The sequence below is a fragment of the Parasteatoda tepidariorum genome, chromosome 10, assembly GCF_982258835.1.
Source record: "Parasteatoda tepidariorum strain Cologne lab strain chromosome 10, Ptep-v5.0, whole genome shotgun sequence".
Lineage (NCBI taxonomy): Eukaryota > Metazoa > Arthropoda > Arachnida > Araneae > Theridiidae > Parasteatoda > Parasteatoda tepidariorum.
Genome location: NC_141764.1, coordinates 59,517,852 through 59,532,304, shown reverse-complemented (window position 1 = coordinate 59,532,304; position 14,453 = coordinate 59,517,852). Strand labels below are relative to the sequence as shown.

The window sequence follows — 14,453 nt, the reverse complement described above, 5'->3', positions numbered from 1 at the left end:
ACAAACATCAGGTACAAATAATATAAAAGCAATTATTTCAAACTTGAACCCAATTGTAACGAATTACCAATAATTAAACATATTTCGATTTACTGCAACAATAGTAAAAACTCAAAGAAAATACCTTAGTTTATGTTACTAAGATTTTAACTTAGTTTTAGGCGTGGTATAGCTCAGACATGACTGGAGCGAAAAATTTACATCAATCAAATCATCATTGATTTTATTAATTGGAAATAATCCGCATTGTCGCATTTTCTGAACCTGAGGGACATAGGTTTAAATACTCTTTACTCATAACATAAATAATATTTTGAAAACAAACTGTAGAGGCGATGGAGCCACAACTGACTCTAGCGCTAATATGGTTTTCTTAATATACTGCGATATGGTTTTTTTCTTAAAATAAATAATAATTTTAACATTTTGAGATATTGACTAATCTTACGCGGAGCCACTGATATAATGGATTCCTTTTCGCAAAGGAATTTAATAATATATAATAAAGGTGGTGTTCCAAAAAAAAAAAAAATCCTATTCAATTTAACATGAGGTCCCTGATATGGAATGTAACACTTTACTTTATAGATATATCTGTATTTATGCTGACTGTTGCAAATATACGGTATTATGGAGTCAAAACGCTCTTACTTAACCGTCTTCCCAGCACATATTTCAAATTTTTCTTCGAATAAAAATCGCGCATGCTGAAAAATCTTTTAACGCCTGATACGAATCGTCATACTTGTGATCCTTACCACGCAGAGAATTCAAATTGAATACGGAACTTTTGGAATATTTTGATGCATTTTAGAATAAAAACTCAAACATCTGAAAGGAGTATTTCTTTCTTTTTTTTTAAAAAAAAAGTCCGACTCTTGGAAATATTGCTTTCCTTTTAATATAAACGTATTCTTCAATGCGAACTAGAAAGTTATTTTTGATTAATATATTGATTCTGTTTCATAAGTTTTGCCCGTAATAGCTTAATACATTTTGATATTCAATGGGATTTTAATTTGCCTTTTTAAATGTAATGAAAAATATCGTTATTTTTAATGCTGCCAAACAAGGTTTCTGTTTCTAAATTCGTGTTTTTTTATTCTTCTTTCCCTTCATCGATTGCCGATTCAGAATCGAATTCCTCTCACAATCTTTCTAACAAGCCAGTTTTAAGACATGATGCTCAAACCGAAGTAATAAATTCATTAAATTCTAACTGGCAAACAGAATGGAACACATATAAACTGCATTAAATAAAACCACCAATTTCTGCTTTTAAAATCCAAAATTGTTCCAGAAAGATTGAAGTACTAAACTAATAAACAGATTACGTATGGGTCATGCAAAACTAACACACAGACACCTCTTACTAAACGAACCAGCACCTTTTTGCACCAGGTGCAGAGAGCCATTAACTATAAAGCACATCTTGACCTTGTGTTCTAGTTTTAAAATTAAGAGACGGCGATATTTTAACTGTGATTATCCTGAGTTATCGACTTTAGTTTGAGACAATCCGCATATAAACCTTATTAAGACACTGGATACTTCAAAAACCTTTAAACCAGACTCTTAACTTTGTAATTGCGCTATAGCCTTTTTTGGCTCTTGTACCGAAAACTCGAAACTAATATTCCCTTCATTGACTTTTGCGCTCGTAACACTTGACTTACTGATTTTTTATTCTCTCCTTTTTTTTGTGTTCTACAATGTTTCTAAAATATTATTAATTAATGGATCAATTTTTTTCAAAATAATATTAGATATCATTCTAAAATATTTTAAATAATGGATCGACATAAAGCTTTATATGCAGCCTAGACCATATTTACTTTGAAAGATAAAATTCATTAGTGTTCTCCATGTCTTTTTATGATTGAGTTAGTACAGTGGGATGCTCGGGTATTTCATTAAGTATCTTGTATGTATATAATATAATACATAATGTATGAGAATAAAGAAAACTCTTTCCCTCTCGCTGTGTTGCTAAGTACGCATCTGCATTACAGCAGTGCAATGCAGAGTATCACGTCGTGGAGCAATAGTTGAGCAATCAGAATAATGATACATATTTTTAGTCAAGACATGGGTTGCCATGCAATTCAATTCTCAATCCTTATGATGTGTCTTCCTCTTAAAGTTTGATCTTCCAGTTTTGAGATACTGCATAATTTGTAATCAAGTTACTTTCACAGTTTCAGTTAGCTATTTGATGTTTTTGGCTAAAGAGCCAGAAATGGCTATACCGCAACATGAAAAACGACCGCTTGGTTTAAATAAGAGATATTAATAATTTAAAAGGTAAAATTAAATTGAGATATAAAATCCAATGTCTTTAAGGTAAAAGAGAAGATTATAGTGTGGTTTATCGCCAATTAGTAAATGCAAAGTAGGATGATTGCAGCCAAAATAGCGTTGTCTTAGAAACTTAAATGTGTGGCACTGGGTTAGAATGTGTTTTGCAGTCAATGATTCATTACAGCTAGAGCAGAGCAATGTGGTGCAGGTTCACCCAGTAAGAGATGTTTATGTGTAATACGCGTATGACCAATACGCAAACGATTCAGTATAACTTCGTATTTTCTCAGCAAAGTTTGTTTTCTGACTGGTAGTATATTTGGTTTCAGACTTATAATATTGGTAATTAAATTCTTGCTTTCTCTTGCACTAGTAATTAGCGAACTAATTACATTTATAATAGTTCTTAATGCATTAACAATGTGTTCTTAAGTTCATTTTGTTTTTTTAACGCACTATTTTTTCTGAACTGATATTCCGAACTGATGTGTGCCGCAATTTACCTACAATGACGTAACTTGCAGGATCCAATTACGCATAGGTTTAAGTTGTAACCAAAAACATTTATTGAAATTAAATGCTATCTTTAGAGAATTTTTATTTATGCATATTTTTAATGCCTATTGTAAAATTCTAAAAGCAGACAGAATTGTTTATTTAATCAAAAATCTCACAACATTAAAAGTAATAGTATTTATTGAAAATCTATTACTTACAAAAATTTTTATTGGCGATTTCAAAATATTTGCCCCCGCTCGTGACGAATTAGTTAAAGTATTCCTCATTGTAGTTTTGTATCTGCCTGTACTAAATCAGTATCTATGAAAATAATTTTGTTCCTATATATAAAAAAAATTCTGTGTAAAATTATAATTTCTGTTGTCTCTTCGCCGTGGAATCACCCTGGCTAATATTTCTTTATTTTCATGTAATATTTATGAATTTATATAAATTTTTAAACTCTATTATTTGTTTATATTTAAAACATTTATACCGCAGAAAGAAATTGTATAACACAAAATTGTAACAAAACCATATATTAAAATCCGAAACAACAATTGTATTATTATAATTGATATTTTTATAGTAAAACTGTTTTGTATAGATAATATCTATTTCTCCAAAATTATTATTTTTTTAAAAAAAAATTAGAAATCAAATGATTTTCAATTCTGAATTCATAAATTTTTAACAACTAATTTTTAATTGATTATACATTTTTAATGACTGTTTATTCATTCTGTACTTGTATATAATGCTAAGCTAATAATCTTAGCTTATTGAAGAATCTTAAAATTTATATCAAAGCATTTCTTTCTTTTGTTTTTTTGCCAAAACCCCATATGGAAATCAGAAATATCTTATATTCGATACTGTAAATCAACTTTTCAAATAAAATTTTTGAAAAATCAAGGGGGAGGGGGTTGACGTTTACATCGTTAATAAAATCGGGCAATCGTTGATCAAGAAATATTGTTGTATTGCAAACAATAAGATAGGTATGAATAACTCAGGATCAATTTACTCTGCTTTAAAAAATAACACCTTAGTTTAACCTTGTGACCAAATTTTAACCTAGTGCCTGGCGCAGTATAGCCATTTCTGGCTCTTGCGCCAATAAAATCCAACCAACAACCAACCTTCTAAAAACCATTTTTAACATGTAATATACAATTAATTTTGCATTTTATCTTATCACATTTTCTTTACATTTGAAGGTTTATTTAGAAACAATACCTTAAATTTTGTTAAAAAAATAATTTAGACGGTAAAATTAATTTGTCCAAAAGATTTTAAAACATCTTTAGCAGCAAAAAGACTTGGGCCCCTAATTGGACCAATATTTATGAATCTTGACTTAGTAAGAATAAAAAGGGCCGATATATTTTCGATATTGGCTCTTTATAAAATTGTTAGATTTTACGAATATTTTAACTATTAAGATGATATCGGCCTATATTAAATTACCCTATCGGCCTATACTATATGACCCTATATTAAATTATTTATTTCATCCGATATTTTATAGTCACTTGACCCCCTTCCGATTAAACCCGATCTTTAATTTTCCAAATCATAGCACTCAAAAGAGCTTTAAAAGCCATTAATGACACTTTTCCTGAAGCCATGTATTAAATTCATAAATAACAATTGTATCATCTAGTGTATACTTAGGTATATTCGTAGTTAAATTTCAATGAAAGGGTTCGTGGTCTGAGAATATCCAATCAAATGATAGATATTTTTGGAACACGATATCAAAACAAAACAATAAAGAAGTGGCGAACAAGCTAATTTGATATTTCCTGACTACAACAAAAATGTATGAACAATAAAGAATGGTTGGCTCATAGGTGGGCGTCTCAATTGACTATTGTTAGCCGCAATAGAAATTAAAGATATCAGAGAATCTGTCAATATTTGATTTGAGGTGAATCTCGCACAATATTTTCCAGAAGAATATATTGAAAAATAGAAATCTCGGAAAATAAATATTGGTTTATACTTAAATTACACCTATTTGACATTTCACTAATATTATTATTGCCTTAAAAACTAGTTCAATATGCCTTTTTTTTAAATTCTTTTATTTGAATTGTTTGACGCAGTATATCCTCCTTTGGATCTTGTGCCATAAAACTCTACATTCAATTCAATCAATATTCTTTTATCTGTAATTCTATTGTGTTATTCAACAAAAGTTAAGTAAATTGGCATTGTGTATTTTCTACGTAACAAGTTTAAATTTAAATTATCGGATTGAAAAGAAAAATTATTTTTATTATAATGAATTGTAATTTCGCAATTTTATAACTAGTGCAATGATTTTCAAAAGCTCAAGTTACTAAAGAAAAACTATAATTTTTAACAATTGACAAGCTAAAAATAGATAAGCTTTTTAGTATTTATAGTTCATTTAACTTTTAATCATAATTTAAATTTTTTTTAAAATTCTTTTTTCCTCTATTTAGATTATTCAACAACTAGCTCCTATTTTTTTTTACAGTTTTAATTCTACGAATCATAAGATAGAATCATTTTGACAGAAAATAAGCGGATTTCGTATTGCGCTTAGTAGAGGCCTCCTCCCAATTAAGACTTAAAAGTATTAATTAGAGAAATTTTTTTATAGAATCAAGAAAAAGAATTACTCTAAGGTTAAAATAGTTCTGAATTTTGTTAGAAAAAGGTTGCCATTAAAATGGTTATCAAAAAAGAAAAAAAAAATTTTTTTTACACTGCTTTTTTAAGTTTGTTTTTTCTACTTTTAATAAACACATGTAATCCACGATCCTAAAGTGGCCCTGTGATCTCTTTTCTTTTTTCCCGTTGCTATTTATTCTTTTTAGCTTGAGACCTAGTCAAATTTAGCTTTAGCTATCTAGTCAAATTAATTTGATGCTATAAAGCTTCAAAATATACTGTATGAAAAAAATAATATATAACAGCTGAAGTTCACGAGTAATTGCATTTTTTGTCATCATCTGGTTTTCAACAGAAAAAATTGCCACAGAATTGAGTATTTTATTGTATTCTAAACCATGCTGTAACGCTTTTAAAAGTTGATAAAAAAAATCTAAAAATTTGTGGGCTTTAACTAACGGAACCATCTATTGGCATTATTGGCTATTTTTCCTTATTCTTTACTGGAACAGTATAAAGGGAGATGTTACAGTTTATGCAATTTTGTTTTAACTTTCCGCAGTACTGCCAATTCTGATTCTTGGCACCTTAAACATTTAAGCTGATTCATCGTTGAATTACGCACATCTATTATATGTTTTTTTGTTTACTAGGTGCGTATTTTTTTTATCGTGTCCATGGACAATTAAATGACCTCGTGTGCCTTCAAAACTGCATCCGCAAGCTCCAATACATCATTACTGTAGAGGATCTCACGAAGTTCTGAAGCCAGTGGCACCATACCCAGTTGTAAAACATATGGGGTAAGGACTGGGCACTCGAGAATATGATCCGGGGTAAGTTGGATATCGGTGCAGTTCTTGCAGGGAATATAAGTTCTCATTTTGTCGGGAAGAATTTTCATCCCTTTAAAGTGGTTTGTTCTTAGTCTTGTAATTGTTGATGCTAAGATTCTGGGACAATCAAAGTCAGTAATGAGGGGTTTCCTGAAGGAATGGGGCAGAAGTCTGTGTCTTGCAACTGCACTTGCGTCTGCAAGCGTGATGTATTTTCTTTAGTTCATGTTAATGTCCGCTAAATAGTCTAACAGGTTCTCATAAGCGCATTTTTAATCTAACTCGAAAACATTTATCTGTTTTAACAAATAGCGCTTACATACTTTTAAAAAACGATTGGGCACTTGCAACCAATCACGTGACGTGTTAACGTTATAGGTTTAAAGTTTCGGTTTAATAATACGCTGAATCAGTTTTTGGGTCAGATTGGATGCTTGCATGCGTCGTCACGCTTGTTTATCGAACCTGATTGGTGGACCCACGCATGACGTCGCTTGCAGGTATCAAATTATTATATATTTTTTATATTATTTATAATTTTTCTGTATTATAATTTAATAAAGAAAATATATAGTATATTTTTGTTAGTTCTTCAATTTCCAATTTTTATTTTGTCTTTAATACCTCAAACATCAATCTTTTCTGTCTCATAATCTAATAGAAAATATAGAAATACCTTCCGATATTTTTTACAGAATTATAAAGAAATAAAAATTTTATTCTTACCGAAGTAGACGTTTCACAAATTAAATTTCATTTGATTCTTACCTTAAGACAAAAAGTTGAAATCGGGAAATGTTTGATTTTTACGAAATTTAGACTATTTGCTGGAATTCAACTTATTGCTAATATTACTTAACCTCGAGGTAACATTTTTTTGATCAACTCAATTTTTGAGAAAGAAATATTATTTTTGTCTTCTTTTTCTAAGTCTGATGGGAAATGTTAAAAAAATAAGTTTATTCTTAAATAATAGGATATCTTTCATTTGTTTCTTATATTTAACCACTTTAATTAGCGTATGATTTGATACCAAAGTTAAACATTTACTTAAATAATATATTTTTTTCTTTAGTTTCATTATTTTTTTTCAATGAAAATTATAGCGTTGATTATAAATGCTTTATTTTGCCTTTCTTATTTGAGTTTTTCGAAACGAGGTCTTTTTAAAAATAAAACGAATTATAAGTTAATTTTGTGATTAATTGGAGATAATTTTGTGATTATTTTAAAAATAATTATGAAAGGTTTCTTTTTAAAATTGGGAATCATTATTCAATATTATTATTATCAAAAGCATTCTATGAAAAAGAAGATGTCTGCTGCATTAAACATGTTTTTTTTTAACCTGTTTAATACGAATGATTGAATGACATAAAATTATTATTTACTTTAGCAAATAAATATAAAATTTTGCACCTCACAACATACATTTGAAATTTTAGAAGTCTAAAAACTTAGCTTTAATAAGTTCTTTACTGTTAACTTTAATATATGTATTAAGGATGTTACATTACCTTCGTCATCAATCTTTATTTTTTGATTTTTTGTCAAAATTAAAGGGAAAAAATTATGCACATTGATCGCAGTTATATAACTTATTTCCTAAGCGAAGAAAAGATAAAAACACACTATTCGAATCTATTGAACCATTACTGAGGAAAGCGGTACTGAGAACATTAAACCCTGTTTCATTAACCAAGGTGCTTAAAATCGAATGATAAAATTGTTTAAGATTTTCGTCCCACTTTCATTGATACTGATTCGGCAGATTACGAGCACGTTTTTGTTTTTTCCTCGCATAAATATTAATTTCTTACCTCCAATGTGTATAATTTTTATTCGTATTTTTGAAAATTTTCTAAAAATGCACATAAGATAATATATTATCCCGGAACTCCACGTGGTATTTTGAAAATTAAAATTTCTAAACTAAATACTGTGTCATTTTGTTCACAATATATTTAATTCTGTTTGAATTTTAAAAAGAAATAATTTACCTATTGAACAATTTGACTATTTTAACATGTTTATTGCTTGCCGAGTGCAGGTGTTTATACTATATCATTGAAGAGTGATAATTTATAAAGATAAAATCAAAATTAATTTTATTTCAGCTACCACTTAAGTTTTTAAATTTATTGATACAAACAGTTGAAAAGAATATTCCGTCGTGCAATGTGTGAATAATTAACAAACGTGTTAGAACCGTTTGTTAGGAGCAGCGTGTTCTTTTTTAGAAGCTAGTGTCATTTAGCCTTACATTCAATTGAATTTTATTAATTTTTAGATGTAAGTTTTGGACAATTAAGAATAGCACCGAAGCAAATGTCAGAGCTCTCAAAATTTTGTGACGGGAATTTCATAAACTAATTTCTTCTCACGACGTTTTCCGAACAATGAATTAAGTTTCATTTCACACAATTTTTACCAGATTTTTGTCCGTTCTCATGTGACTGATTCGAAGATGAAATTCAGTTTTACATCTTTTTTCCTGTTTGGGCAAAAAATTAGAAAAACACATTTTTATCATTCATTCCAGTGTCCTCCCTGTGAAACGTGTTGTGACGTATGTGTGTGGCAGAGGTCGAATATTTGGTCATAGATGGCGCCACTGAAAAACAAGAAGCACACCCCTCTGCCTTAAAAGGCTTGTCAGTATTGACAAGTGGCAAAAGACAACAACAGGGGACATATCAATAACGTAGAAAATCTATGTGTATCTGATGTAAAAAAAAGTAATTAAAAAAAAGAAGAAGGATTTACCATCTTCCTATAGGACTCCAATTCACGATGTGCATTCAAGGTTGATAATTCTTATCACTCCCTAGATTTGCAAATTCGTCTGATCGTCGTACGCTTCTTTTTCCGATACTCTCTAACATTTGGGCATTGGCTACAATTTGCTGCTGGTTCTCGTGAATTCGTCTTCTAGCCAAATCCAACATCAGGCGTTGGCGGAGAATCTCCAATGGGTTAACTACAGAAAGAGTAGGCCCTTTCCTTCTTTTTACAACTTGAGACGAATGTCCAAGGGGTATTTCCAAAACCTAAGTAAAATAATAATATCAAAAAAACATAATTTTTAGCATTGTAACAGACCAGTAACCTATTTCTGTCGATTAAAAAGTAAATATAGTTTGTCCTTAATGTCATGAAAATGAAAGATTTTTATTAACTAAAATTATCTATTATTAACAGCACAGATACTCCCTCGCAGCAGTATAAATTTAACCGAAACAAAAAGGATTTGCTGCCGATCGGTAAAATGTTAATAATTTATTCCTGGTTTTATTACTAGACAATGAAAAGTGCTGTTTTAAAAAGGCCAATTAATAAAAGCACATATAATATAAATTATTTTCTCAGGGTGAACTCATTTGTATTGTATTTTAAGCAAACTCAACAAATTATTACAAACTTCTATCAAAAGTTTTAATTTATGGATATTTATCCTTTTATTTTTGCGTTTTGAGACAATTCAAAGCAAACTATTTTTTTTTAAAAAAGTTTGTTGAGTGAAATACTAATCCAATTTTTGTTTAGTTACTCTTCTAACAGAAAATTTTTTGTTATACAAAACTCATTAATTATAGTATTTTCTTGATATTAAATATTTGGTTCAAGAAAGAGTTCATGTGAAAATAAAGTAATATTCCAAAAAAATTGCTATAATTCTACCTCAAGTTTTCACCAATTCATATGTAAAAATATTATTAAATTCTTTTTTACTTTTTCGATAAGAATTTTTTTTTAATGTTTTGTTAAGCACATTCAGACCCAATACTTCAAAATTAAATTTCAGTGACAATACCATTTTCATAGTTATGAACAACTATCGACTCTATTAATTAGAAATAAACCTCCTTACGATAACATTTACTCATACTAAAAAGACATTTAATGAATAACAACATCATGCATGGAGCTAACAGAAGAATAAAAATCAGAGTTTTTGTTTGGCAAAAATGGCATCATACTAAAAAGTAATATGCCGCTCTGTGTTAGAAAGAAAAGTTTTCTATCTAAGTGTATTACCTGCGTTTACTTATGGAGCAGAGACTTGGCACGGTGCGCCTTAACCAAAGTTAAATAAAATGCTCTTAGACCTAGAAAATTGGAAGAGATTCTGAATTTACAATGTCAAAAGATAATAAAAATCAAAATAATCTGTGAAGAAATTGTTAAAAAAATCCACTTTGAACATTTTTGCTCACGAAGTATGATATTTTGGAAAATTTCGCGTTGTTTTATGGAAAAAAATGATGTAATAATGATTTTTCAGTTGTAATTCTATTAAACTTTTATTATTTAAACATTTTACTGCTGATAAAATTTGAAAATGTAACATAATTTAATTATAATTATGCCAATTTAAACATGTGAAGCATTATATCTACAAACAGCGCTCGAAAGGTGTTTAGAATAATCCGGGTGACTTGCAGCAACCTTATTAATTTCCCAGGAAGACTTTAAAAAATCAAAATGTACGGACTCCATCGCCTGCTCCCCAAAAAATGCTAATCCTTCACCGTTTTTGTCACAGAACTGTTCAATGTGAAAAAAAACTGCACGAACCTCTGGTGTAACGCTGACACCTAAGTCCATGTAGCTCTTTTTGAAAGCTTTTATACATGCTTTGTAATTTTGGTCAAGGTTATTTCCGAAGCATCCAGAAACCACTTTTTTGAAGTCGTCAAATACTTTAACGTACTTCAGTATTGATAGATTTTTAAACTGGTGCAGAAGTTCTTCTTTATCCAAAAGTGTTTTGCATGCATTTCCTTTAAACCCAGAACATCCTCGTCTGATTTCATGCTGAACGTGATAAGCTTTTGTCCATATCAGCGATTCATTTTCACACTCTTTCAACATATGCGTGAAAACAGTGTTAACAACACCAAGCATAAGGTGTAATTCTGGCGGTGTAATAATGTCTAGGAATGTTTTGCCTCCAACAGTTGCAATTAGCGATGGATGAATGCAATTGAAATAATCTTTCGCTTTGTTTATTGAACCTTTTCCTTCAGTCAGCCAACTTGTATAATACGATGAAACATTTTCGGGGGATCTCAATTCGCCACAGCTGCTTAGCTCATCTTTCTTGGCATAACAATAAGTGCATGGGTATGCGCTGCTGAGCGACATTATACCTTCTAAGATATTCGCTAACTTCAAATCGGTTGCAATTGTGCCGTGGAAAGGACTTATATTCAACGTTGAAATGAGTTGATCTACGTTCTTATAATTTTCTTTTGCACTAGGAACGGCTGTTAGAATGAATAGTCGTTTAACGCCAGAATCCTTAAATTTCCTTGCAGCTATCCCCTCATCATACTTAACACGCTTACCGCTGCACTCGAAGTCCAACTCATTTGATTGTACAGAAAGACATTTTTAAAAATCCACCTCCTCCATCAATACCCATTTTTAAGTGAACATCCAGTACATCTCTTTTATTTTTCACATACTGAACAAAAGCAGGAACATCATTGCAGTAAACTCCAAGAGCAGGAGCATCCGAGACTTCATCGCCTTTTATACAAGCGAAAGGAAATTCCTTAAAATCAAAATAATCGTCGACAGAATGAGCTGTGATATTAAGTTTTGTTTTCTATCCTGGTTCAATTGCTTTTCTACTTTGTGTACACACACGAATGGAAGCTGCCATTTTTAAAGTCACAGTGTTTGTGTTAATTTCACAGCGCTTGTGTTGCTAAAGTCGATTTAAATTTTTATTATTTTTGTTTTTTAAATAGTGGTTCATCGATTATAATTAACAATTAAAAAAACTTCTAATAATTATAAAATTTATTATAAACGGTTATTATGAATATTTAATACAAATGTTTTTTTTCTATTTATAAGTATAAAATGATGCTCACATTTTTGAAATATCGTACTTCGTGAGCAAAAATGTTCAAAGGGGATTTTTTAAAAAATCTCTCCACAAATTATTTTAATTTTTCGATTTTTATTATCAAAGAACATTGTAAATTCGGAATCTCTTCTAAATTTCTAGGTGTAAGAGCATTTTATTTAATTTTAGTTAAGGCGCACAGTGTTGGATTCTAACTTGTAGATCTATACAAAGTATGACTCTTAAGAAATATGGAAAGACTCTTTCAATCTCTACTTTATATTAAATTACTACTTTTTATTAAATATCCACTTTAGGACTTTGTGCCATTAAACTCTACATTCAATTCAATTTATAAACCGAGTAGTAGGTGCTATATAACTAAACTACAGCTAACTTTTTCACCAATAACTCTAGATCAATAATCAATTGTATTATTGTTAAAAATCTGTATGGCAAAAATATAATTTGAAAAAAATTAATCCTCGTGACTTATTAGCAAATGTTTTTTATTACTTTCCTCCTCAAGCTGTTTATTTAGTTAAGTTGCATTTCGAATTAGCTTACGAAATTTGAAACCTTCACAACTAATAAACCATACACAAACGACTATTTGTTTTACATTCTTTCTAGAATCTTTATGTTCTTCGGAAAAGTAGTTCCTGCAAACAATTGAATTCATTGGAAATCAAAGCATTGCATAAGACCGAATCTTGTTTATAAAAATGGATGTAATGACTTTTCTATGATTAGATGGAAAAATTTTTATTTCTTTTAGAAAAATAAACTTTCCGGTACTGAAACAGTAATGTGAAGGACCTCAAATTGATTTGAATTGTTGAAACCCCCCATATGTGTCTTTATAAACTGGCTAAAGATCTTTTATAGCAATGTTTTATACTTTTACAGCAATGTAAACATGATTCGTTCTTGAACAAACCAAATTTTTCTTACAGATAGTAAAAGACTTTCATAAAGATAAATATACTTCCTTCTCGCGGATTTGCATTTCTTTGAGGAATTTATCCTTTAAAATGATTGAAAGGAGTTAAGATAGTTCTGAGTTTGACAATATTTTTATTCTTAGGGATTTCTAGTGAATCAAATTATCATTTTGAATTTATCTGTTGGTTTCTTTACAAATTGTAAAACACAATTTTTGTAATGACATGAATCTTACAAACGATTTTAATATTTAGTGTTGCAAATTGTGGTCCAGTTTATGAGTGATAACATCCGACTTACAGTCCCTGGTCCAGATTATTAGACGCACTGTAAGATTCTATGTAAAATCTTAATTATCAGGTGATGCTATACAGCTTGTTTGTTTTTACGTAGCTGAAACCGGTTCAGAAACGTCTGAAAAAGATATTATTCAAATAGTTTCAGACTTAAGTGGTGTTTCTACGTTAAGTATTTTCCGTTTGAAAAAAAGAATTTTAATTTAGGGAATTCTCTTAAGGAAAGCGTAAAAACCTATTACCACAATACGTGTTTTAGTATGCTTGGAAACAAATTAAAACAGCACCTGTTTCCTTGATACCAGCAGTACCTATTACCAATATTAATTAAACATCATAGACGTCAAACGTCAATAATAGAATGGCTACTTTTTATGGTCTTCCGAAATGAATAAAAGCTTTTACTTCATTATTTTTGCTTTACAAACATTTCATTTAAATATATCTATACACGGTTATTGATAATTCCCTCCGGGGTTTCGAAGCGTCATAGTAAAAAAAAAGAAGACGAATATAAAAACTTTACTGCCACCTACCGGCAACTGCTTAAATTAAAACTTTTATACTTTCGGAATAATTTCATATGTTCTTTTTTGCCATAGTCGTCTTCGTATTTTTACTATAACGCTTCGAAACACCGGAGGGAATTATGAATGACCCTGTATAATGGAATCTAATTTTAGATTTGCACCCTCTGTTTTTTATTTCAGGAACCTGGACAAATGACTGAAGTTCTAAGAGCACCATCTCTTCCTTTTACTAATATCGATAATCATTGTAAAAATCATTTTGATTCAATTTTATTTAATCAGGAATAAAATTTAATTAGTTAGACTCCACTTTGAATTTAAAAATAAAATCTTTCAACCGGTAGAGTTGGTAGCAATTTAAGATATGGAGTATCGGTTGTTCATAATTACTTTTAAATAATGTCTGATTACTAACAACCTTGGATGCTTTTTTAAAGTTAATTGTTTCCCCGTAAACATAAATTTAAACACTGTTGTTTATGAGTTTAAAATATCAATATTAAGCATTCGAACTCTCATACGTAAATTAAAAAAAAGAAAA

General features: G+C 29.7%; 1 protein-coding gene across 1 annotated transcript in view; it reads right to left on the bottom strand.

The window, feature by feature from the left end:
• LOC107455101 (uncharacterized) overlaps window positions 1-14,453 on the bottom strand; it is a 139,119-nt gene that overhangs the window by 2,600 nt on the left and 122,066 nt on the right. The window contains exon 3 of the mRNA XM_071183988.2: window positions 9,048-9,331. Coding sequence (XP_071040089.1) covers window positions 9,083-9,331 — 249 coding nt within the window. The 3' untranslated portion in view covers window positions 9,048-9,082. The remainder of the gene's footprint in view (window positions 1-9,047; window positions 9,332-14,453) is intronic.